The 27,296-nt window shown below is 37.4% G+C and overlaps 2 protein-coding genes across 5 annotated transcripts in view; both read left to right on the top strand.

The window, feature by feature from the left end:
* The window catches only part of LOC107218372 (basal cell adhesion molecule), a 32,436-nt gene extending 27,508 nt beyond the window's left edge, over nucleotides 1–4,928 (top strand). For both annotated transcript variants that reach the window (XM_015656220.2, XM_046737423.1), the window contains exons 5-6: nucleotides 1,978–2,218; nucleotides 4,612–4,928. In XM_015656220.2, coding sequence (XP_015511706.1) covers nucleotides 1,978–2,218; nucleotides 4,612–4,697 — 327 coding nt within the window. In that variant the 3' untranslated portion in view covers nucleotides 4,698–4,928. The remainder of the gene's footprint in view (nucleotides 1–1,977; nucleotides 2,219–4,611) is intronic.
* A 917-nt stretch (nucleotides 4,929–5,845) lies between these two features.
* LOC107218380 (dipeptidase 1) lies at nucleotides 5,846–23,990 on the top strand. Of its 3 annotated transcripts, none has more exons than XM_015656231.2 (11): nucleotides 5,846–5,962; nucleotides 16,365–16,509; nucleotides 17,787–17,949; nucleotides 19,107–19,390; nucleotides 19,983–20,040; nucleotides 21,495–21,671; nucleotides 21,808–21,898; nucleotides 21,971–22,046; nucleotides 22,126–22,276; nucleotides 22,831–22,946; nucleotides 23,663–23,990. In XM_015656231.2, the coding sequence occupies exons 1-11, from the start codon at nucleotides 5,959–5,961 to the stop codon at nucleotides 23,763–23,765; spliced, it is 1,368 nt and encodes a 455-aa protein (XP_015511717.2). In that variant the 5' UTR covers nucleotides 5,846–5,958; the 3' UTR covers nucleotides 23,766–23,990. The 3 variants fall into 3 exon arrangements, with proteins under 3 accessions (XP_015511717.2, XP_015511715.2, XP_015511716.2); XM_015656229.2 differs by lacking the exon at nucleotides 5,846–5,962 and adding an exon at nucleotides 7,807–8,045; XM_015656230.2 differs by lacking the exon at nucleotides 5,846–5,962 and adding an exon at nucleotides 13,539–13,754.
* Nucleotides 23,991–27,296: the final 3,306 nt, after the last annotated feature.

Below are 27,296 nucleotides of genomic sequence, written 5' to 3'. Positions count from 1 at the left end.
GATCCGGTCGTTCACATCTCATGTCACGCAGCTCATAAATTGTTTACGAAATTGAGTCATATACCGCACTAGCCCGAGATTATAGCTACGCCGGTATAACCCTAATTTTCATCTCCAATCATCTTCCACATGGGTCTAACGACTCTCTATGTCAGTTTTATAGTCGTACAAATTTCCTATGACATAGATTAGATATAGCTAGATCGAAGTGTGCTCTTATTGCTGTTTGCATGTAACTTCTCACTGATCTATATAGATCGGTGTAACTTCTGCATAGAACGGTGCCTCTCTATGTTATCTTTCTAATCATACAACTTTCAGCGAATGTAATATATTTGTGGTCTATATATAAAAGATGAAAATGGTCGAGTAAACTGACCAATTCGACTAAATCAGAAATACAACAAATTACATATCCCAGCTGTCCGTTTACGGATCGCGTTGAAATAGAGCTTACTTCAAAAGCTCTCTGAAATCAAATTCTAAATAGAATTCTCGAATGTCGCAGATAATCGTAACGGCGGAGAACTATGTGATCAAACTTTCGTTGTATAGGCCGTAGGCTTCTCGTCGCGATGAAAAGACCGCGTAAAAGTGTTACCGACACCTTTTGATCGTATCATGGAATCAGGGTTGTGAAATCATAGTATTTTCGCGGTACAAATCGTACGAGGAAAGGAGAGCAAGTTAATCAGTAAGGGTTATTCATAATTTTTTGTTCTTAAACACGTGTTTACTTGAAAGACAAGTTGTAAAATATTTATCATGGTTTCTCTTTGAACGAGAAAAAACTGAATATATCAACGAAGTTATATTATATTAGAACGGAAGCTTTCAACAACTTATTTTCAATCCTCACTTTCCGTGAAACGTGAACTTTCAACGCTATCCGAACACATGAAAATGTTTTTGCTATCGTAGATCGTAGCCCGCAGCGATATGCAATAAGTTGATTCTTGTAAATAAGAAAAAATCCTAAAAAAATCCAAATACCATTTCTAACCATCAAAATTATGGTACACGTTATAAGATATTTTGTGAAATGGCCAAATTCTGGGCATATGCGAGGTATCGTATGCATGTGGGCATTAATTCAGAGACGACTAGTTTTTCGACCGAATCAATTACGTTGGTAATGCAGATTCAGCCTACAGTGCCACTGTCGGCCGGACGCTACTGGCTTAATCAGCGTTACCAACGTAACCAACTCGACCGAAAAAAAAGCCGGCTCTGAATTAATGTCCACATGTGTACGTAATAGAGTGTGCCAAAAAGAAAAAAAAAATTTCTAACGCGTGTCAAAATTTCGTTAGACTATCTCAAATAGAATATCTCAGCCAAATGTAAGCTTTTAATATTGATATTTAGAGGTGGCTATTTTATTCTATTCATTTTCCATTTAAATACACGTAAAGAAAATCGGATAATTTTTGTTATTGTTTTTTTCTCTTCAACGGCTTGACTCATAAGCTATCAAAATATAGATTGTTATAGGAAATCTTACGCTATATAAAAAAAGTACTAATTCAAAATTTTCCTAACTCTAATCGATTAAGAGATATTCAAGACGATCGAATGTTTATACGCGAATATGTCTACGGGCAGAGATAGTAAAAAATTATATAATACCAGCCACAATTTTTCGAAGTCTCATCAAATTAACGAGCAGACGGAAGATGGCTTTTGACCACATATTAAAAATGCAACGTCAAGTCGCATATAATATAACGTATATCTCAGTACGAGTTGTCTAATCACCCACGTAGTAATAAACCATCGTATTCTAAAACAAAACTTCATTTACACCTGTTCAGCAATCCCACAAAAATATTTCTTCATTATTGTTATTATGAAAAAATTGAGATTTCACGTACAAAGTATTCGATCTGATTTTACAACGCCACCGTTGAAAATCATTTCCGTACACGAAGATCTTCGACTTATCATTATATTGACGGCTATTTACGAATGTTGCAGTTGAATCGAACAAATCTTGCGTTCAAAACGTGGCCACGGTTCTTGGGCCAAGGTGACATCAAAGCCACACAATCTACTCTGGAACTCAAGACGACCGCGGAACTTTTCAAGGAAGGAAAACTCGTGCTTCGATGTTTTGCAGCAATACCGACTGTTTATACGGCTTCCGCTGAGTTAGTTGTCGCTGAAGACACACCGCTCATTGCATCAATCACCGGCAACGCTTCGCCACACTTACGCCGTAAGTCCCGTATACTTTGCGAATCGTTTCTCCTTCCTCCGCCCTTCGCTTAGGTACACCTATAATTTTTCTACTTTCACAAAAGCGCCCAGGTTTTCTTCTGAGACCCCATCTTTTTACGTTTCCGCGTAAGAGGAAATTGAGAAAGCTGCTTAAGTTTATGCGACGTTACTGATACCGATTCTAAAGTGCAAATTGTGTCTGTCGTTCACTACTCGCAAAAATTAACAGCACTTGCGGAGTATCGAGCATGGTATCGGTCTCGTTGACGGTCCAGCATTTTTGGCTCTTGGTGAAGAATAATAATTCGTAAGAGAAGAACGTGTCCGTGATATCACAGATTAGTTTTAGGTTGATATGTGAATAATCCATCAATTATTCCATAGAGCACTCGGGTGCGCAGAAAAATTAATGCGCACGTTTTTAATTAATGCTAGATTTTTTTTGTATCACAAGTCCGCAAAATTCAGCTGTCACTGACACGTGAAGATGCACAGATGTGAAAAATGAAAACATTAGTTTCAAAATTTACAAGTCGATACCGAGTCACGTGACTGTGATAGTGGAATGTGACGTTCCTACTAAATAACGAAGCATTAGCCTCGCTTCGGCACGAACATATAGAAGCGTATTCGTGAAGTCACAGTTTCCAGTTTTGCCACTCTTTATCCACGCTACCAAATCGCAGAATACAATACGGTATCAGTGACGGCAAAATACTGAAGACTTGAAATTTTTTATCGCACAAAGATGGGCTATTTATCGGTACTACATTATTCCGCGTGAATTGCTGAAAGTAAAGTGGTGATTGAATCAGTTTCAAGACCATTTGCGTGTCTCACTTTGGCCATTATTCTTTTTTCACTATGCTAGATATTTTTATTTTGTTGAGTATATCAATCACGTCCTGGACAACAATTTCATGTGACAACTATGTGACTAAAAACTAACCGACACGTAATTCTTTTTTATTCTCATCTGCTATTAAACACCTTAAGAGGGTGAAACCATCCTCCTAAGTAAGGCATGTCAAGGAGCGATTTGGCAGTTTTTTTTTTTTATTTTTAAATTGATAAAATTGTATTTTCCATTTCTCGTTACGAGAAGACTTTTGCAGTTGGATTGGTTGAAAAATGTCATGTTCCTGTGGTTGAAATTGTCAAATCGCCCCTCGACACGCCTTACTTTGGAGGTTGGTTTCAATCTCTCAAAGTGTTTAATGGCGTATTAAAAAAAATACGAGTCGCTTAGTTTTTAGTCTACCATAACATATTAGAAAAGAAATGAAATCGGAGAGATCTACTTGGGATACCTTCCTTGTTAGTCACTATGTCAGACCCAAGACAAACTATAATAATCAATGAAGCTTCCACAACCTGCTACTACCTAGATGCCACATATGTTTGCAGTCGTTACCGAGTACTTGCCAAGATGAAATTATCAGTCGCTCACATGGTAGCCACAAACCTAAAAGGGGTTCGACCGTGTAGCTGCCGTATAGTTGCCACATGAAATTGTTACCAGTGCGAGTGTGAGGGCGAATGGCCGCCACAGAATATTTCTTCACCTGGTCGAATTACTTGGTACTAATTCCATTCCAGCCGAGCTTCATATTAACAAAGTGTACGCTTATCAATTACATATGTAATACACACGTTTAGTGGTGGCCTTTCAATGATGCCTGGTATCGTTGCAGGTGATAACCAAACTTGATAAGGGTACGATAATCTTATTATGAAGAGATTTTTCTGAACAGAGGTATCCGTGCATTTGCAATTGTGTGATAACCGCACAGTACGAAAGAAACAAATATTTATTTCAGTTTACCATATTTTTGATAAATATTATATAAAAATAAGTTTGACAAGCGACATAAGAATGCTTTCGTTTCACCTAACCAGAGTGGACACTAAATCTCCATCACGAAATTCCCTGACTTCTCCAGGTTTTCCAGATCAAAGTCTTTTAATTTTCCCTAACCAATTCGGATAAGTTGTGTAAATTACACTGTCCCATCTAGCCGATACGCACAATCGTTTGTAAGGTAATGTTTGGGAATATTCAAAGTTTGAAGAGAACCTTCCCCACGATAGTGAAAAAAATTTGTATTCCTTCTAATTCGTCTAAGGGTTGGAAAAATTGCGGAACGTATTTCTATGAAAAAACAATATAGTAAACGATTCCCTGATTTTCCGCAAAAGTCCCTGACATTTCCCTGACTATTCCAGAAATTCAGAATTCCATGAAATTTACAGGTTTTCCACGATTCCCGGACCAGTGGCCACCCTGTTGACATTATTATTGTAATACTCCTACCCTGTGTAGCAATCACAATAAAAATACATGAATATCTTAGATCATACATAAATGCGAGTGAAATGTTCGTTTTACAGAATCAAGTGGATCCCGTCCGAACTCTTTATTAGAGATTGGCGTCCTCATGTTATCCTTGGCAGCAGCCGCAACCTGGAGCAGATAGCTCTTTTACAAAAAGGGCATCGATTCCTCTCACTGACCCGAACACGTCGTCCATGTCAACCTAGTAGCTAGGGCTTCCAGTTATGTATGTTACTATGTATCATGTAGATAGGTGGATAATTTTTATTGAAGTGACAAGTAATAATACACAAACTATATACAGTTACTTTTGAACATGTTATCTTTTGATGTAAATTGTTGATAATAAAATGCGTTGATCTATGCATTTTAATTCGTGTACGAATTCAGAAACTATGATCATCTCGATGCATTATCTTACAATTCATTTCAGCCAGGATTTTTAAACTCAAAACTATTTTCCGCAATTGCTATACCTACACAAAAACATAACAAAAATAAATTTGTTTGGTGTTGCGGCTGAAGCGTTGCTACCGAAGACCGTTGAAATATGTCCCAGCAAATGAAATAGTGATTTACAATGGTGCGTTGGAGAACTTTCAACTTGTATCGGTAAGTCTAGCTATAATTCAATTCCATACGTCGACACTTCACAAGTGAGTGCACAAAGAAAGAACGATTGCGACCTGCGGGGAAATCAGTGCTCTTTAACAATACCGAGCGAAGAAAAAATACTTGTCCGCGATTAGTGCTTTCGAGTAATATCACTTGTTTTCCTTATTTTGTTTTCTTCGCGGTGTCGCGGTTAACGCAATTAGTTGTTAGCGCCTCGTCACCGAAATAACGACTGGCACATGCATTTAATGATGCGAAACTTCCTTCTTCTCGCACTCAGTTAATGCAGGCTAATAGTGTTGTGGTTTGCGAGCGCAAGAGTTCGATAGATATTAGGAGTAGTTCTGTTAAAAAAAAATATTTTCTTTTTTTAGTAGGCGAGTATTTTGGTTTTTAAGATGCGATGCGAAGTCGCATGGTGTAAAAAATATAACGTGTGCTCTTGCACAGAAATCTCTGAGAACGAATCGCGTACCCCAACCGTATGAATGCCGTATCGGAAATCCAGCAGATCGCATTCGACATCATTCAGCCTACATTTCAGAGTGTGGAATTCCTTACACTTACATCATAGTATGTAGCGTCGTATAGCTTCGGCAAAAACGTGAAGTAATTTCGTCACTCGGTTCGAATGACGTGGATGATGAGTCTTCAAAATCTGCCCCACCAAGCTGCAAAAATCTCAAAGGTCTCGAGCGAAGCAGACGACGGAGAATGTCATAGTTTTTGGGGAGACGTTTCGAAGGATTCAACTGTCAACAGCGCTGACTCAGCTATCGCCAATTAAAATGGGTAATTTCGTAAAGTACATGCAATTATTTTTAGTGGATTCGATAATGGTATCAATAGACAGTGATTAGAAATATGTAGAGCATCCAAAATATTGTCATTCTATTCCGGGGATACAGACTTCCGTCGAATTCAACTGTGAAATAGAATTTTATTGTCATATCAACCGCAGAATATAAAGACAGCTTGGCTTCTAAGGTTTCGTCAAGGCGTCTCGCAACAAGCAGCTAACGTCACGAATTAAGGCTCTGACATTTTCGTAATAGCACAAAAAGCACTAAATTGCATAGTCTGAGTTATTGCGCTAGTGTGACAAATCAGGGTCAGGAATATTTGTAATACATAACAATTGTTCCAAATTGCTGGGTAATTTTTTCATGCTACATTTTTTTATATTGTGATACGAATAACACAGGCCAGCGACGTATAACTTTTAACGATGAGATGAACCGAATCGTCATTACGAAAGAAAATGATTGAACAGGAGTTTTGAAGAAAGTATAAGAAGATATCACAAGTCTGTTTTATTTATCTAATCTTTTAAGTCTTGTTTGGACCTAATGCCGTTCATTTTATACCCAAGCATTCAGTTTTACATTCATTTTATTTTTTTTTTTCTATAAAAATAGACCAAAAATGGATAAAAATAAATCTGGATGTGCTATAAAAAAACTTGCGCTATATTGTAATTCGACATACCGAAATACCTAAAAAAAAAAAAAATACCTGAAAAATTATTACTTGAAAGAAAATTAAAAGTTATATTTCACAGACCTGTTATTCATCTTTTCGCTGGTAGAAATAAATTTCTCCTTTTAAACGAAAGATTATCATTCTGTGAACCCGATACATGATTCTTACGTAATTTAAGCCAAAAGTGGGGAGGAGGTCACTCAATTCGTTCGTTATGCTCTACTTTTATCTCATTATACTTGTCTGAAGTCTGAATTAAACTGTCAATGAAAATAAATCAAACTCATTTTTCAATACAAGTATTACCCTACACGTTTACCTCGATTTTATCGAAAAATATTGGACACAGAATTTGGACAAAAAACATCGTACCTCCTTATTTTTATCTTCATTTAAATTACATCTAGGCAAAGAGATTTTCTATATTTTCATACTCATACAAGTCTTTTAGACTACTGAACAAATATAGTTCGATAGGCACGCGGTCTTGTTTTTTTTTTTTTTTTTTTAAATTGAGTAAAAAAAATTATGCTGCATTGAGAGCTCAAAACTAAATAGTGAAAAAATTGTTTTGAACTCTTAGATTTTACAGTCCGAGTTACATTTTTTAATTCTCGATTTTCGAATGCTAGTTTCCATTGTATTCCATTAGTACACTCATAAAACTTTTTTCAGAAAACATGTGACACAAAAAAATTGACCTCATTTTCTTCGAACCGATCCATTTTGGACAAAAAATATGTTTTCTCTTGACGTTTGAGCTCTTGACGTGATGCAATTGTTTCATCGAAATCGTTCGCTTTGAGAAGAAGATAAATAATGAAAATTAAGAAATCTCTTGTCTTGAGTACTCTAGTTATATTTGCGGATGGGATTAAATACTTGGCATGGATTAGTTTCTCGTTACGAGGGAACTTCAGATTAATTTCGAGAAAAATTTCTGTCGGGTGCCGTTCGACCATTCTTAACCGGCAATGGCCTTTCTCTTCTTTGTAGAATTGTAGAATCCGATATACATTACCGAACAAGGTAATGCCGAGCAACAATTTCAGTACAGCTGAGACAACAGCGAGCTTATGTTTTATTTATTCATTCAAGTCGGTGAGTAACTATTGGAATATCGCAGCAGATGTACGAACGAACGCCTAAATGATAAGCAGAACGGAGCCCCATCTCTCGTGCATAACAGAACACGAGTAAAATAGTGAAAATTTTATCTTATCGAGCTGCTGATGTTGATAAGAAAATGGTACTCCGCCAGTCTGGATATCAGGTATTTCTCTTCTTGTCAGTCGTCAAGTACGACTAGTGATCTGTGTCGACTTCCAGCAGTTCAGTGCCCAAGTCGTAATGCCCGAGTACGTAAACGTGTTGGGACTTTTTCACACAACGCGTGAGTATCTATTTTTTCAAGAGACTGATAAGCATAGACGAGCCAGCGCCGACGAAACATGTTTGTAGTGGCAACAAAGAGTCACAAGTCTCGTACGTCTGGCCATGCGTGCGCGTAAAGCGAGTTGCCCGTTTGTCTAAAAGTGGATGTATATGCCTTGTTGAAACTAGGATATTGCTGTTTTTACGGTTTCGAGATCTATCAGGTGCACGATTGGTGCACTTTCGATGCATCGTAGGGTCGTTCGGTGACGGAAAATTTTTACATTCGATGCACCGAAGTACCGTTGCGTCGATACAATTCGAAATATTATTTTTTCGCCAAATACCGCAATTTTGTTTAAAAAAAGAACCTAAATAACTTGAAAAATTCTAATTCTGATGCTTGATCGGAGTGTCTACCGGTCCTTCGTTTCAAAATCCCTGAGTATTTTTCAGGGTACTTATAATAACATTTGTGAGGAGTTTTTTGTAACGAAATGTATACGTATGCATATATATTTATTAGATTTTTATTTCAACGCCATCGCGTTATAAATTACATCACGTGGCAATTATGAATTCGAATTTAAGTAAAGGTCGTAATAAAAATATAAACAATGGTTTTACCGAAAAATTTTATTTCCGGAATTGGAGGAAAACGGCTTAATCCGTTCGAATGAAATTTACATGAATACAAAGTGTTTGGCGGGCGACGAGATAAAAATTTTTCAAGCTTCAACCGTTTCCGGTTACAGATCGGCGAATTTTTAAACTCGATACTAATCATTTTGCGCATCATGAATTATACAGGAATATCACGACCAGTTGGGACGAAATTTTAGTAATTATATGTCAAGTATTCGATAAAAATGAGTCACAGGACTTTTGGAACTTAAATTACATCCAGTTACGTGCGTGCCGAATTTCTAACAAGCGGACAAATCGATTTCACTAAAATTTCGGGAAAAAATGCATTATTCGATGGAGATACGACACAACTTCTTTGAATATCCACCGACTTCCGATTATAATATGTAGTCTTCTAGACTGTTGGGGAAAAAAAATGCAAGAGCAATAATTGTCAAAAGTCGTCACAGAACTCGTTAATTGTAAAATCTAGAAAAAAAAAGATACCGAAAATGCTGCATTACAATCTGATCGTTTTGGCACAAAGCCACGTAATTTAACTCACGACGAAGAATTAATTTGCGTATAATTTGTATTATTTAGAAGATTGAACGATACAAACCACAAGTCGCAGAGGAATATGCTTTACGATCATTGTCAAATTTGATTCGGTAATACTAAGCATTTGAATGTGCATCGATGCAAATTTCTTTTTAAATAATTGGTATACCAAAAACGTACGATAATTTGAATTATTACGTGACGATTCTGATCGATTTTTTTAAAACACATTTCGTAGATACATCATATCGTGTTTACGCTAGGATGTTGGTCGAGAGCGTGAGCCGATGTAAGAAACGGAAACATCTCCGATTTCTGTACGTGATTTATAAGTACATTTGACTATTGTCACCAAATGAAACGCTACGCGATTCATGCTGTGGCAGACGTGTACGAGCGTGACATACTGGTATTTAAATTACACGTTCGAAGCTGATTATCCGAGGTTTGAACGGATTTTCTCAGTATAATTTGTACAACATGTGTATAAATGACGGTATCGATGAGAGGTAGATGATGAAAGTTGTCGCCTATAACTCGATGCGAGTCTTCCGATTTTTCCGGAGCTTTGCCGGGCAACTTTTCCTTTTCTTCGTGACAGTTAACGTCGAATTAATACCCTTACCCCTGTCGTAATTTAGCAAGTGCATGCCTTTCTGTATCGTCGCCTCACCTTTCGCATCGATATGTGATGTCAGATATTACAATACAGGTGTACAGTTGGCGGATTTTCAAATACATAGAGACCGTTGTGCGGTCGACAATCGCACATAGACTGAGACAAAATCTCAGGAAAGTTATATGAACGTAAAGGAAACATGTCGACGTTTTTCTTTTATCTTTGACGTCGCAAATTACACCGGAGTCTTTTTCAATCCCATTGAAAATGCATCGAACTGTTGGGACATAGTCCTCCCCCTGTAAACAAGGTGTCCTAAGAATACCCGAACTCTTGAATAACTTGCAAGAATTAAGTTTTCATGGTAGATGTTGGAATGCAAAAGAGGGCGGACTTGAGAAGGTGGACTTGATCATGAACTTGATATTAATCTTTAGGTCTATTACTCGCATCTTATTGATAGTATATCTACTATGTGATATCAAAATTTAAGGAAAAACGAAATTGTGACTTGGATTGCTTAGGGATAATCAGTGAATATTGTCTGCTATAAAAATTCTTGAAAAACTTTGCAAGCTTTCAGACATTGCTGTCGATAACCCTTTACATCGTCTCTGTCCGATTAATACAGTCAACTAGAATCACACGTATTTTTTTTTTATATTGTTTACTAGATATCATAATTTTATCTCCCAAGTACGATCAATGACGTATTAGGGTAATAAATACCACAAATGAGGTTATCGAAATAAGTCTCTAATACGGCTTAGTGAAGCATTCAACGGCAATATAATTCTACTGATTATCAATATCTTCAATATGTGTCTACCAAATTGGATTTTTTCATATAAACCTACTATTCAATAATACACAAGAAAAAATTATCAAACACCGGTCTAGGTTCAAAAATTATAAAAATACTTAAAGCTGTATGTTCGAAATGAAATAACGCAGTAAAGAAAAGTAATTGAATTTCTTATCGGGTAAAATTTACGAAAACCGTGATTTAAAGAGAAATTTTAACGCCTTGACTGTCAGTGACACACATATGGGCAGAAAAAAGTCGTGCAACTTTTGTATCGTGACACATATGTTGGTATTTAAATAAAAAAAAAAAAAAAAAAATGTTTTTACTGCATCGATTTGACTGTAATTTGGTAAATCATCATTTTTGAGATCACTGAATTATAGGATAAATCTATGACATTGTTTTCCAACACAAAAGTGGCACGAAAATCTCATTTTCCCTGACTGCTGAAGGGGTTAAGACCGTTAATTTTTGCGCTTATTGAAATTCCTAAGGATTTTCGGAGGTTCAGGGGAGCAAGGAGAGTCTCAGTAACGCATTGAATTGGAATATAAAGGCTAGTATATGCTAATGATCTGGATATTCCAGCGGATTCCGCCCCCGATACAGTAATGTAAACAAACTAGTAACGAATCTAAGAAAAACAATAATCATCATTTTTGATAAAGGTGAACATGGCCATAGTAATAAATACCCCCTCGCTCTTAATTGCGCACTCTTAAAAAGATGTTGTAAAGGAATACGTCTATTTGGAAACAACAATCTCGCAAACAGCCGTATCACGAGGAGCGACAGAATGAACAATACTCGAAGTCCAATTAGCGAACTCATCGTCAGCTGCGACAACGTTAATAACGACAGTCAAATGCACTTCGTGGAATACTGACATGTAACGAACTTTGTTAAACCCTTGTAGCTTCTGACTTGATGCATGTACAGACACTTAGATTCATCCTGACTCCTTCGATATCCTTAGTAACTTTGCGACTCACGGTTCCGAATGAGCACCGTTGACAGTGCCGGCTTTGCGCCTCAGATCGAGCAACAAACGGAAAAAAGAGTGGAAAAAGCCCGAAGTGGGATGCCAGTAGTGCCAACGGTGCTCATCCGGAACCGTGAGTCGCAAAATTACTAGGGATATCGAAGGGGTCAGGATCGATCTAAGTGTCTCTACATACGTAACAATGATCCAAAACCAATTCGTTTATTAATTGTTGTTTTCAATGCAGGGGACATCAAATTGTGCTTACAGGCCTGAAAATAGATAGGACATAGCTATCTGTAAGTCTCTTTAGAGTTACTCTTAAATGATTGGAACAATGCTAGCGATGTCCGTTGGAAGGGAGAGAATCGGAAAATATCGTTTGCGAGACTTGAAGAACTGGCCACGAGAAACAACGTTTCAACTGACTGTCAAAATTATTGACATGAAAAATTCAAGTCACTTTGGAAAAAACTAAAAAACTCGGAATTTCTCTTCCGTTTGAGTCGTAAATTCATCGTTCTCCACCATAAAATTTGTGAATATTCACCGAGAACTCAAATCATTATCTTTTGTGATGGTTCATGTATACAGTTGAATTTTGTTAATCCGCCTGCAAGTTGAGACCTTTCGGCTTGCTGTAATTCTGACAAAAAAACCTGAAAAAATACAAGCATTTTTTGCGAAGGCATTAAGAACCTAGGTAATTTGTTGTATAAGATCTATTATCGTCTTGAATTTTTTCGTAAGTGGGAATCGAAGCGAAAATGTGCGAAAGTCGTTCACGGGCTTAAAGATTCGTAACTTTTTGATTCATGATTTTCAAAAAATAATTTTCTTCGACGTAAGCTCCAAAAATCTGAATTACTGCAGTACTTGAGAATCAACAATTTCGTCGGTGCATCGCTCTTTCGTAGCGGGACTCAGGAAATGTTACTCATCCCAAAAACCTTCGGCAAAATGTGTAGTTTTTTGACACTCGTTACTATTCCCACATTTCCCAAATTTCAGAGGTCAAAAAGCGAATAACTGAGATACCTACTTTGCACAACTCCGGAAAAAATGAGAACTAAATTGATCCATTGTGAGACTGTTTTCATGCAATATTGAGGTCGCAAGACAAGAACTAGGAATTGCAATAACTTCGTAAATAAAAGATGTACTCAAGATCAACTGAGCGCACGGCGGAGCTTTCCTTGGTTTGCGTTGTCGCCGCAAGCACGAAGTGGCCAAGCGCGGTTATTCATTCGGCTTTACCACGGGTCAAAAAATCCGGTAGTCGTATTCTATGATTTTCGTAACGCCACTGATCTTGGGCCTAATGAATAACTACGCTTTTGGGCGAGCTGCAGCAGGCCCCACTGACCGCAAGCGCTACTTCGTGCTGCGGGGACCAAGCCAATCAAGAAACGCTCAGCCGTGCGTCCAGCCGATCATGAGAGCATCTTTAGTTTGCGAAATTATTGCAATTCCCAGTTCTCGTCTAGGGACCTCAGTATTGCATGAAAACGGTCTCACGATGGCTCACAAACTATCTCAACACTTGCACTTTTTGACTTTTGACTTTTGAAACGTGCGAATAGTAACATGTGTCAAAAAACCGCACATTTTTTTACAGTTTTCGAGATGAGTAACCTTCCTGAATTCCGTTACAAAAGAGCGATGCACCGTCGAAATTCGAACACTTTTCGTTCATTTGTGCATTTAATATAGGAAGACAAGAGGGGTGAGTTTGCTCGGTCGGTAAAGGTAGGAGTACTAGATATCCTTAACAAAAATAAACCTCTGTTACACGAACTGTATATGAACTGTATTGTCTGCGGACAATACTGCTTGGTAATTGTTTGGCTACACGGAGAGATCATAAGCCAGTAGAATCCGCGTGAGTTATCATTACTTTAATAACATTAAATAGTACAGTATATGCCGTAACTTCGTTAAATACGCCTTGAGGCCTCGGTTGTTCACGGAACGGTAGGTGAACTATGAATCGGCATTGCCACGTCACAGACGTTAGCAGACAGTCCTCAATATTTTCTGTTCTATTACTCAACTAAGTTTCATCTTAAATGTTCCGCAAAACTTTGATCCCTCGTTACGCTGAAGATGGAGAGATTCGTTAACCCAAAAAGTGAGTCACAGATTACTGGTTAGAGAAATAACTAATAAATACACACAATTCTTTGTCGTCATCGATTGGAAATACGTAATGAAATGTTAGTGATATTTGAATGGCATTCGTAAGCTGAAGCTCCAACTGTCACACAACTATTGTGTATTCTTGCAGTTAGTAAATGATAGTGAGATCAGTAATCGAATAAATCGACGCGTTCATGCTCATACGGTTTGAGATCTAAATATGAATCAGTTCATCCGTTTTTTATTTCATGTGCATAGTTTTTACGTTTCAAGGGATTTTCTTGAAAAAAGTAATAGCTACAAGAATATGTCATTAAAACGACAACGACAATGGTAATAATAATAACAATAAATAGGAAGTAGTGATTCGGTTCGTAATGAAAATCGGGGCTTCTATATTATTCTATTGTTAGCGGTGCGGCGTGTTTTTTATTGCTCATAGAGCTTACAACATACAGCCAGAGGTTCGAAATATACGGCAGTGGTTGTTTCCCGGCAGAAAAGTATGTTTTATCGTTTTTGTTGAGATATTTTTTTGATAATAGCAAAAGCTGGTTTCCAGAAAACTGAAACACAGAGGACCATCTTCAATAAAATACGAGCCTCATAAGTATTAAAAATATGAATTTTTGAGAGTTTGATTTTCATAGCCTGAAAATTTTATTAACAAAACTGAGACACTTTCGCTACATGCTATTATTTGCTACTGATGTTGGGTACTGTTTGCCTCCATTTTTAGGAAATTCCATACATAAATACGCATCTACTAAGCCCATGAAAACCCTAACAAGAAGTAAGTCAGTCATGATTTTTTAGGAAATAAAAACTGTTTTCCAGTCGACGATAAAACAAGTTAAGAACATTTTTAATAAATAAAAAAAAAAAACGAAGCAAAGTAACCTACGCATTTTTGGATCTCAAAAGTATTAAAGGCACTGTATCTCCGGTAAAATTTTGATAGTAGATAAGTTATTTATCCTTCCGCCGCAGACCGAAACACTGCAACTTTTTTAAAAACCCGTTCACAAATTATACTTTTCAAGAATGTTTAATTTAGCAGTGCAAAGGGGAAGATTTTGGCGCCGAAAATACTCTTTCAACAATAACGAGTTAAAGTAGACGCGAGTTTTTTTTCAATATTTTATATTTTTCAGACGGTGGCTCGGGCTTGTTTAGTCAATTGCCAGAATAAGGAAAAAATTGCTCATGCGCTGATCGTGTTATTATTATTTATTGTACGCATAAGGTTGACATTGAACTTTATTAGAAATTATCTAGAAGGTGTAAAACACTTGTCAAACTGAATGATGTCATGAAAGTTGAAAGGGGCGTCCTACAAGGTGCGATGCTACAACCGTTTCTCTTTATCATTTCTATTATTGACATCATAAACTGAAATACCAAAGAGTGCGGTTCAATATCATTCCCGGATAATACTGTTTTACTACCATACATACCTACTACTAAATTGTGGTGCAGTGTAGTTTTGAAACTTGCTGGAATTGATAAACAAAGTGGCTAGATAAAAATGTTATGGCGTTAGACGTTAGCAAAAAAATTCAGGCTATTACTTTGGTACTACTTATTGTTAGTAAATACTTAGGCATCATCGTTTGAACTTGGGATGATAAAAAATGAGGTAAAAATTATTGTCACTAAAAAACTTTATACGTGCAATTGTTTATGGGCTGTACTAAAGTGTGGCACGCTATGAAATCATAGCCCGGGGGTCTGCGTCTACAACAGTCATTGGTCCGTTGAATGCAGTAGGTACGTAATAAAATTAATAACCTTTCGACGGAACCGGACTAATGTAGTAGGTGCAAAGCCACTGAAACTACGTGAAAAATACATTCTGGCGGCAATCGATTATCACTAAAAGGAACTCGCGCAAGCGTATAAGGACAATTTTACAGTAACCAAAAGTAAGTTGATACAACAGCTGGAAATAAATAAAGAACAGAGAAATTCACGGCCATAAGTTACGTTAATAAGCTTGTCGGAAATCTGAAAAAACATGCAAACTAAAATATGTAAGACAAAATAGTGCCATGCATTAGAAATCAAGTGACATCCTTGTAATGATGAAGGAATCGTCTGATCTAGCCTAATTCTAATCTTAACAAATCATCTTTCAAGGGTCTCTGATGAAAGGTTTTGAACCTAATTAAATATTCGTCTTCTGCATCGCACACCTAAACATCTAATCAAATTCCTTTGGCACTGCTGAGACTACGTCAAAGAGTACCCTCGAAAATCATCAACTCAAACAAGTTTCACTAGTTTCAGTAAGAATCTCACGTGATAATCGTGACTTGGGTGGCTCATGATCTTGAAGATTAGAACGATCCCTTAATAACGTTTGTTTCAAATTTATTTAACAATCAATTTTTACCGAGATATTCAATTTTGAACTGACGTAGATCAAATCAGTAAAAATTATCTTGAAGCTGAGGTTTGAGGCTTCAAAATTCTTTTTCAAACAGTTTTTTTTCACGAATTTTTTGCAAAATCACGCAACCTTCAATTTGCAGGGTATTTTCAATTAAAATTGGACGTTTTGTTCGATTTTATGACCCGTGTATTTTCATCTTCGTTTCAGGGAAAACGCTGTACGTCGGCGGAGCGGCAATCGTCGCTATTCTCATCGTGATCATTGGATTATCCGTGGGACTTTCTAATTCTTCCGCCACGTCGGACACGTACTCAGGAAGTCAGGCATTGACAACGGCGCCACTAATCGACGGGTGAATTGGTCTTTTGAATGACGATAACGTATTTCGGCTGATCCACGAACTTTCGGCCAACTTTTTGCATGAAAAATTTCAAACTTGCTGAAATTTTGACATGTTTCGTTGTACACTAAAAGTACAATTCCTTCAATTTTCAGCTTTTTTAGACCTCACCACCCACGAGAAAAACGTTGATCAATTTTATTACTTCCTCAAATTGAACCTTCATCTTCGAAATTTTAGCGCTTTTTATCGTCGGGAAATAATGAGACCGACAGTATTTATTTTATAAGAGAGTCTAATCTTTCCAAATATGAAATGCATTTCGAAACACTTTTCTTTCACGTTTTCAGTCATACGCAATGTACATATGGAGGCCCAAACAGTAAATTGTTTCAATTTTATTGATTAAAAAAATATACATTTCGAATTTAGGAGTGGTATGAAAATGAGTTCTCAATTGAATTAGTGTAAATACGTTAGAGGTCGTAGTTTCGGAACTTTGTGAAAAAAAAAAAATTGTACAATAGGTTGTTTGTTTTTTTATGCCAAGAAATAAATATTTTAGTGTATATGCAAAAGATTTTTAAGTGGCATAAATATGAGATTATAATTTTATCGGTAGTATACAAATAACGGATCAAAAAATTGATTGTTTTGATTTTCATGAGCAAGAAAGTACACATTTTGGAGTGGATCTTTAAAGTTTTAGAGTAGATCGAGTTACGTACTCATTTTCACATCACACCCACAACTCATTTTCCGTCCCACTTATCCGTAAGCCTTTTTATTTCACTTCTGCGATCACTAACACTTCGCTCTGATCATTCCAAGTCACTTTGCATCGTCTTTATGAACAGTAAACTTTTTCCCCACTCTCTAAACCCCATACTTTGTCACCATTTTCGACGAGTATTTAACACCAAACACGTATTTTATCAATTATACTCACAATCAGCGTTAATCAAACCCTTCTGTTCGTTCTCCCGGTTATTTCTCAATGATAAAGTAGAAAACCAACCAACTCTTAGAAGAGAGCTGATAATTCCAAGACAAGGTTCTAATTCGAAAAATTAATAAAATTGATCGACGTATTTCTCGAAAACAGTGACGTCTAGAGATTACTCAGTTTATATTATAACGTATTCAAATGTCAGTCGTGTAAAAAATTTTACCCTAAAACGCTGGCCGAAACTACTTTAACGCCGGAACCATTGCCGTATTAGTACGCTATATAAATGTTCAGTGCGATGGCCGTTTCAGTTAATCATAATTGATATTTTGAAACGCAGGCATAATGATTTGCCGTACAATTTGTACGCTTTATTGAACAATAAATTGTCGGAGTTCAATTTTTCCGCCAATTTGGAAAATGATTCCGTTTGGGGAACGACCGCATGCTCGTCTTGCTTCACGGATTTACCTCGACTACAAACTGGAAAAGTTGGGGGTCAGGTAAGTCACTTAAAATATCTAATTTTAAGTAAGCTCGATTCATTACAGTGGACAAGCACCTGACCAAAAACTGCAAAAATTTTCATAGAGCAGAATTTTAATAGTAGATTATATTCAGAGTATAAATTTACGTACTACAGTCAGAAAGTCAGGTACGGACACATCTAATGTCAGTACGCTTCGAAAGACGTAAAAAAAAAAATGGGTGTCATTAAAACGTGTGGAAGATGCTGAAAATTGATCCACAAGTACTCTATGCAATGAAAAACTGCAGAATAATCAGATAGCGCAGTGATGGGCAACATCGCGTCAGCACCACCGCATTAGTTTGGTTTAGTTGAGTTTACTTTACAATTGTATCTGTTTAGTGTCGTAAAAGTCCACCACTTCATATCATGGAAATCAATTCGTGTAAGTAATTTAAAAAACCTGAAATTTGATACAATGTTAATCCATCGATACACGAAGCTTTAAAATTGAAAAGATTTCGTGATTTTATCAAATAACGAAATGACTCCGCTAGTATACGCGCCCGCGCTATCAGAAGCCACGGGCACTTGATACCCTCACTTCTAGCGATTTCTGATGGACTCGGATTAGCTTGTAAAGATCGATGAAGGGATGGGTTGGCAACCATCTACATTGTACGTCTATAGCCATCTCGAGGTTCTCAATAATATATCCACATTCGCAAAGGGAGCAAGAAAGACTGTACAAAATCTTGTCAAAGTGTAGTCCAATTAATTAATTGTGAGAGTTTAAACCTCAGCTTGTCGACTCAACGCGTGAATGACATTACCCATTTTATAACTTTTTCCGTCTACCACTCAGGTCCTCCTCGACTCGCTCGGAATTTAAGCTCAAGTCCTTTTAATATGTAACCTCGCATGCTGATACTACGGTACTACGTTCGGTTTAAAGATATAAGATTTCTTCCAACTTTGATCATCCGCAATTCTACATTATAGCACTGTGTGTGAAAAAAAAGTCATGTTCGACTTGTCCCAGAAATTGTAAAAGCGTGCCGAGAGTAAACGGTTCATATAAAGCTACGGATTTTGGGGACTTTGCAACATCTACTATCGCATAGTGTAACTCTTGTCTGCATATAACTTGTTGGATTGAGAACAGGTGTATATTTCAACGGATTGTTTCAGTTCTGGGTGGCTTACACGAGCTGCTCTTCGCAGTATAAAGATTCGGTTCAATTGACGCTCCGACAGATCGATGTGATCAAACGACTGATCAACAATTACCCTGAGAACCTGACATTGGTGACCAACGCTGCTGACATCGAGACAACATGGAGTAGTGGAAAGATCGCGTCACTTATCGGCGTTGAAGGTGGACATTCGATGGATTCTAGCTTGGCAATTTTGAGACTTTACTACGAGCTCGGTGCTCGTTACCTCACTTTGACTCACAGCTGCAACACGCCATGGTAAGGTCATTCGTTAAATAATGTACGAACCGTGCCGTCTGACTACGAAAATTGACGAAACTGTACAAAGATATTCTTTATGCCAATTCCAGTGAATATACGAATATATTGAAAACATATCTACAATCGAACACAAATGAATCTGGCCTTATTCGAATCACAAAAGATATCAACAATTTGAGATAAAGGTTTTGTAATCAGAAAATCTGATATGACGACGCTCTAGTGTTTTTGGTCCGATCGTGATGTTTTTTGGAATCATTTTACTCACTCTTTCTTACATAGTGAACCAAATAAGCTTGAGGGACAACAACCGAGATTCATTAGATATATTAATTGCTGAAACTTTCCTCAAATTGTTGTAATTTTAGACTTGTAGTGTTTGTTCGAATTTGGTTAGAGTAATTTTTTTTTCTTTTTTTTTTGAATAGCGGAAATGTTGTTTGATTCGTGTTCACCACCCTCCACACCAAGAATGTTAATAGAAATTTTTCACATGGTTTACAACTTTAGCAAGCCATCCTGGAATCCGGTTGTTGATCGAGCCATTCTGAATAGCAGTTCCCAGATAACTTTTTTATTCAATTTCTAGGGCTGACGCTTCGCCAGCAACTGGATCACCTGTCTACAATTTAACGGAGTTTGGTCAGGTACATGAAATGGGATTTGTTCAGTACAGCCAAGCAAAAGATTCATTTTACAAAGAGCGTTGACTTGACGTGGCAAAATCAAATGAATCGTATCAGAGCTCGAATGCTTAATGACTTCTTCCACTTCTTCCTTTTAACTGCCAAAAAAGTTTAGACACACATAACCAATAGTATGGCTAAAGACCTTTTCGAAATACCCACGCTAGGAGTGTTTCATATCTTCAAACGAATTCAATTCAATCGATATTGACTTCTGACTTACAGTTGCTACCCGGTAATTGATGAGAAAACCATATTCATTTTACGCCGGTTGGTTACTTTCCGATGGGCTTCCCGATTAGGAAAATCACGTTCTACCGAGAGCAACGGAATATAAAATTATTTGATTATTGACTCACTCCTGCTCTCCTACATTATCGTACAATCTCGAGGATTAGCAGTATTAATCTAATGAAGACTCAGCGTCGTAAATCATGATATCAAAAGAAGAGATATGCTCTTGAAACAATTGAATCAATTGATTAGGGGCTTACAAGCCAGACAATATACCGGGAGGATCGTGTGAAAGCAGACGATGCGAACGACGCTGTGTCGGCAGATAAACAACTGAAGTGACATCTGATTTCTTTCAGGACGGTAATTATGAGACCATATACGGTGTAAGCCACAAGTCCGTCTAAGTAGCCGGTCCGAACTTTGCAAACAGAAGTTAGAGTTGGCGTAATAATATTTCTATAGAACATTTGGACATTTACATCGGAATTGAAGCAATTGAAAAGACGCAAATAAGGTGGAAAATTTATTTCACTTCCCTATCCATTATCGGAGCAGGGGGTCGATTTCTATTGGCTAACGACAAGTGTAACACAACTGATCTTCTCACATAAAACGACCTCGGATAGTGTTTAGAAAATCAGGTTTAGAAATTTTAACAAAAGTTGTTTATGGTATACATTGAATTTTATATCCACATGGTGGACGGGTGAAAATAGTTTTTCAGTGCTGGACGTGAATTATTATTTCCTATAGTGGGAATTGGCGATGAGCAAGAGCTAGTCATCAACATATCGTAGATAATTTCATGTCGGTGGATCCAAATAAACCAGCTCCTTCAACAAGGACAAACAGAAAAAAGGTTTTGAAACTTTGACGTATAGGAAATATTGATCAGAGTCCAGTAAAAGTGTCTCAGGAAAGCAACACAGAGCGCAGGAAATCCATCATTCTTCTTGAAGCTGTTCCAAGCTATGTTTGCAAAGTCCACATCTGCTAGATTAGCGCTAAATTAGACGGACTTGTGGCTTATGTTGTGCACGGTCTCATGGGTACCATCCTAACAAAAACCAGATGTAACCGTGGTTGCCTATCTCCCGGTACAACGTCGTTCGCATCGTTCACCTTCACAGAATCCTCGCGGTATATAAGAAAGTACTCACAGGAGTTTTAATCGACAGACAATCGTCTGGGAAATGAATCGTCTTGGTATGATGGTCGATTTGTCACATGTTTCTCACAACGTGATGAGGGAAGTTTTGGCGATCACAAAAGCACCGGTCATATTTTCCCATTCATCAGCCTACACGCTTTGCGATCATTACAGAAATGTGCCGGATGACGTTTTAGATTTAGTGGTGAGTTACACTCTACTTCAACAACTATTTAGATATGATGTGATTACGATATCAGTTTGCATGGATTAGCATTGATCAAACAGCAAATGGTTTAGGAGTGGTAATATTTTTTCTGGAAAATTCTGCACATTTTTAGAAAGAAAACGATGGAATCGTGATGGTCAACTTTTATAGCGGATTTGTAAATTGCAACGACAGTAGAAACGCAACCATTGACGATGTTGTTGGTAAGCAGCTGCTTTCACAAATCGTGCACAACCGTCAATTTGTTCGAGTTCATCTTATTTCGTACGTTACAGATCACATAAATTATATTCGAAATCGGATTGGTGCCACGCACGTTGGTATTGGAGCAGATTACGACGGAGTCAGTAGGTAATTAATTAGTATTTGTACAATTTGGTTAAATGGTTATAAAAGTTAATTTCAATTTGAATACTGAAATTCTTCCCAGCATGCCAACCGGATTAGAGGACGTTTCCAAGTATCCAGACCTGTTTGATCGTCTCTATAACAATCTGGACGATGAGCCATCCTGGACTAACGAGGATCTGGAAAATTTAGCTGGCCGGAATCTTATCAGAGTTTTCACAGCTATTGAAGAAGTGAGTTACGGAATTTTACTTGCGAATATTTGTAATCGCTGTGTACCCGCACAAGAGCTTTACATCGAAGCTATCAAAGACTTCTTATTATACGATACACACTTGCGGATTAGCTATTGACTGCCGCTGGTATTTGTTGCACGTCATGCCTTATCGATATAGATACAAATCGGCACTGACTACAATTTCATCTACCATTTAGAGATCTGAAAATCACGATGATAAAATAATTGATCATGCGTCACTGCTGACAGTGAGTGCTTCTTGAGCTTCCGATGAGAAAGCCCCGTCACACCTATCTCAAATACTTCGTCAATTCTTGAAAAGTAATCATTCGCATGCGTTTCAAAAAATCAGTCACATAAAAAATGGGGATTTACCCAGTAAAATAATTGTCCGATTTCATATCACAGTTTCATTTTCTTCATCCAACAGTTTCTTTTAAAATTCCTGCATTAGCTGCCAGTGCCGTGCACGTCAAATGTCAGTTGACGCCTGAAAAAACGGGACCACCGTTGGTTCTGTATTAATACGATGAATCTTTTTCTGTCCAGGTTAGTACATCGCTGGCCAGTGAGTCGCCGTATGAGGATATTATAGATATTCAAGAATTGGGTAATGCTCAGGAAGCGGAAAATTTGACAGCAGGAGCTTGTCAGACGGCTATAGAGTGAGTAAAACTTTATATTCTATTCGCGTATCGTTCTATCACATGTGCAGTAGGTCTAGGAGAAAACTGTTATACCTCGAACCGAAGTGAGCTTCGAGCCACGTATACCGTAGTTGTCGTATATAATTCGCCTCGAATATGACATTTACTACTTTTGAGTAACCTTGAAATAGTGATTAACCCTAGAAGTCGCTGTCTTGACACACTGAGACTGAATGTATTATGTATAAGCTGATCCACGAACTTACAGCCAGCTTTTTCTGGTAAAACTTTCGATATGGTAAAAATTTGGATTTATCGTAGTGTGCATCGAGATATGAAAATACTGCAATTCTTCGGTCTCTAGCCCTTATTGTTTTTAAGAAACAAGTTAATCAGTTAATCACTTTTTCAAATTGGACCTTTGACTTCGAATTTTTAGCACTTCCTGTCGTCGGAAAAAAAGTTGAACCGGATGTATTTCCCGTGTAAAAACGTGTGATAATTCCGAGCATAGAATCAACTTTAAGGCAGTTTACTATTTAAAAACCTATACAGATTCGTTAATCAAGACTATAAGCTACATGGCATTACCATTTTCCAGACTCTGTTTATTGTAAAAAAAAATCTTGGGAGATTTAAGAAAAATCGGTTCAACACTTTTCCCCATGCTAATTCACTTTGAATCAATCTAAGATTACACCCCCGAATTTTGATGTCCTTTTTCGTATCCTCAGATGGAATGATTACGAGCAGTCAACTACCACTGTCACCACTATCACCACTGATGCAGAAAGTACTACAACAGTGAACGCGAGTGCCGTCTCCGCAAGGAGATAACATTCCATACTGCTACTCAGACTTGATTACATCCTTTTAGGATTCATACCGTAAGGTCCGAAGGACAGAAGATAAGTTACAAGTAGTGTCCGTATTGAATTTGATCAAACTTATGCTTTGTCCCGTATTTCATGATGAAAAAGCAAACTAAGTTTTCGAACAATGATGACAATGCATTGACTTGTGAATATCATGAAATGCAGAATAATTATTTTGTGACTGAAATGCCGTGTCGTGAAATTAATTCCCCCGTATTACGTATCGACGGTTTCCGATATTTCTCTCTATCTATTTCTGTTATCAAGTTGATATTCGGTAGTGGACTGCGCAAAGGCATTACTGAAGAAGAAATCCTCGAAAATATTGTATTCGTGGTGTATACTTTCTGAACATTTATGGGTCATGTTGGAAATTTTTCAGGTAAGTGTAGGTACTCTTTTGATGCCTTGATCTCAAATTCTCAAAATCATATGCGACGAGAAACGAATACATGAGATACGCTTCGTTTCACTGATTCAAAAAAATTATCAAAATGATCAAAACTATTACTGTCAAACAGCGCTTCGAGTAAAAAAACAACTTCTGAAACACCTGGAATAGTATATGGTGTTACAAATTCACGAAGTGGGAAATTTTCGACGAGTGTGGAATTTGATATATAATAAAATTTCAAGTAACAGTCTGATGGATATGTACGTGTCACTTCTAATATCAATGGGTGACTGTGAATGGCCTTCGACGCAACCTAAACCTGAAACATCTATTTTTTCAAAAAACCGTAAAAATCTCTTTCGCAGAACAATTTAGTACTCTAAATGTTAGTGTCAGTTATTTTATCACGCGTACTTGCTACTCGGAACCAAACGTCGTGGAATATGATCGACAGATACTGTTCGTATTCTTTGGGAAATACCGTTAGTAACTTTCATTACGATTTCTGACGAAATTTGAATAACATTTTGAAAATGTAACTAATTTGAAAAGTATTTGGATTTTATAATTTGTTAGTGGTTATTTCAAAATTGACCAAGGACTGTTCCTGGGATTACGGTAAGTTCTCGGTTTCAGTTGATATGAAAACCCTCCAGTTATAAATAAAAATAGAAAACAAACAGCAGGTTTCATCTCTAGTCAGTAAGCTAGGGATCAACGTAAAATAAAAAACAGTGTCAGAAATCAACGTTAACCACAAAAGTAGAGTGATTCCTTAGCAATTACGAAAGGTTTCATTCCATTGCAATCAGTTCACCAGGTGCCTCATTTAAACGCATAAAAGAAAACATCAGAATTTCCCACACAGACAAAGAAACAAGCAAAGAAACTTCTGATTTTTGTCAGTTAGAAAAGCGGTGTAAGGAAATTTTAGCGATAATTAAACAAAATTACAAAAGTAAGCTAAAAAAAAAAAAAAATGTAGTACATTAGTTACAGGAATTTCGGCGTTTCGTTATTTCTAATCTTTCCGAATATTATTTACCCAAGTTTCACCGACCTGAAATTTAAACTCTCGACACATTTACTTAAAAAACACATGACTGAAAATATTAGTTATCTTCCATATCCGATTTCGGAAATTTATCTTTTCACGTCGGCAAGATCTGCATTTTCTTAATTCATATCACGAAATAGACGAGAAGAAATTTACAAAGAAAAAATTATCGTATAAGAAGCCTCATGTGAACATAGTTGTTCGACTTATTGTCAGTGATATCTTGATAATGAAAATTATTATTTACCGTCTTCGAATCCCTCGGTACGAGCATTTTCATCCTTAGAAACTTATGGAAATTCGGGCCGAATCCGGGAACGGCATCGACATCGTAGCCAGCCGAAGTGATCGTCCTCTCCGTCGTGTGTGCGCAAGTTCCGCGGCTCGACTCCGAAGTTCGTCGTGTGACCGTGGCGGCAGTAAAGTCCAGCTTACACAGCTTGCACTTCGCCGCTGCGCAGCTACGCTACAAGTCGGGCACGCACACACGGCTACTGCGCATTCGATTGGTCGAAGCTACAAGGTGTGAGTAAACGTAGCGTCAGCCAGGGAGCGTAGCTGAAGAGTCGAGTGCTTGCAGGGTAGCAACGCAAGCCGGCGTCCGCCTCATATCGAGTCAGTCGCTCCGATATTAGACAACTCTGGTACTGACTGACGATGATATTCTTGGTATAACGCAGCATGTTTCATGCGTTTTTTTAACTTCCCGTTGCTCTGAGAACAGAGCAAAAAGGAACTTGTTGCAGTCACCCCGGAGATGAAAAGTTGAGTTTCGAGGCCTGGAGAATCACCCCTGACCATTTTCGGACGCACGTTTGTGTGTTTCTGAATTTGCGTGTTCAATTTTTTTATCCGACGATATCTCGAGAACGAATTACCTATTACGTAATTGACGTTGGTCTCAAACGACGCGGCTTTTTCAAACTTAGAACCAGTTAGATTTTGACGTTGGTCGGTTCGGTACTTTTTCAATTATTCAAATAATAACGTTCCAAAGAATCATATAATAATAATGATAACTCGATAATGCATAAATGGGTAGCTGATTATGAATCTGAAGTCAGATTGTAAAATCCAAAACGGGGGTCCAATATGGTCTGAAAAAATCTAAAAATATTCCGATTGTAGTAGAGATTAGTAAGCGGCGATTTTGGGTCACCGATAACGAATCCAAGATCAGACTTCCAAAATTTATAATCCTAGATCCGTTATAGTGGTTCATAACAAAAAAAAAATCGTCATATTACACGCCAAACACACACTTGAGAGGGAAAATTTATTTTGATATCTTCAAATTTCACAAAAGTTTGAGAATATATCGTCTTTGCGTCAATGTAATTCCTCTAATTTTTTCGAAATTTAGTGTCCTTACTTTGGGAGTTATAGAAGATCTAAAATTTTAAATAAAAAACGGTAGAACAATCGCGCGCGGTGATCTTAAAATGCTCATATCTCCGGATCTGTTCACAAGGTCTGAATGGAGCTCATTTTGTAGCTAATGAAATTTCCCTCCAGGATATTGCAGAAAAACACCCTGCTTACAATCAGGTAAGCAAATTCCCGAAAAGTATGGAGGGATACAAAAGGTGCGAAATTTCCATCTCAATCTTACGTCCGAAAATTGGGCGTCACGCCTCGATTTCTTTTTTTCAGCCCCGAACCGAAATACGGTTTTGCCGACCAACTCGAGAGTTGGCTACAATAAATATATTCTTTTGCAAAAGGAGAAGTGTTGGCAGTTATTTTATTTTCTGATCGTGGCAGAAAAGCAAAATGGTCTGACATGGCAGCGTGCCGCGGATCGTTTTGAAAAAAAATGGGTGTAGCCGTCGTATGATGCTCGGCAGTAGAAACTTCTCATGCATTTTTGCACTTTTACATTGAACTCATTGAAAGTTGAATACATTTATGGATGTTAATTGTTGAATGAAACCACGAAAAAATTGTTCATTTTTCTAATCGCACAGCACTCTTCCAAGGGTTTTGTGTGACAATTTTTCGTTATAACTCTTTAAAAATTAATGTGTTGTACAATAAATTTT

The sequence above is a fragment of the Neodiprion lecontei genome, chromosome 4 (genome assembly GCF_021901455.1).
Source record: "Neodiprion lecontei isolate iyNeoLeco1 chromosome 4, iyNeoLeco1.1, whole genome shotgun sequence".
NCBI classification, from domain to species: domain Eukaryota; kingdom Metazoa; phylum Arthropoda; class Insecta; order Hymenoptera; family Diprionidae; genus Neodiprion; species Neodiprion lecontei.
Note: the sequence above shows the minus strand (reverse complement) of the source record. Positions and strands in the feature narration are given on the sequence as shown.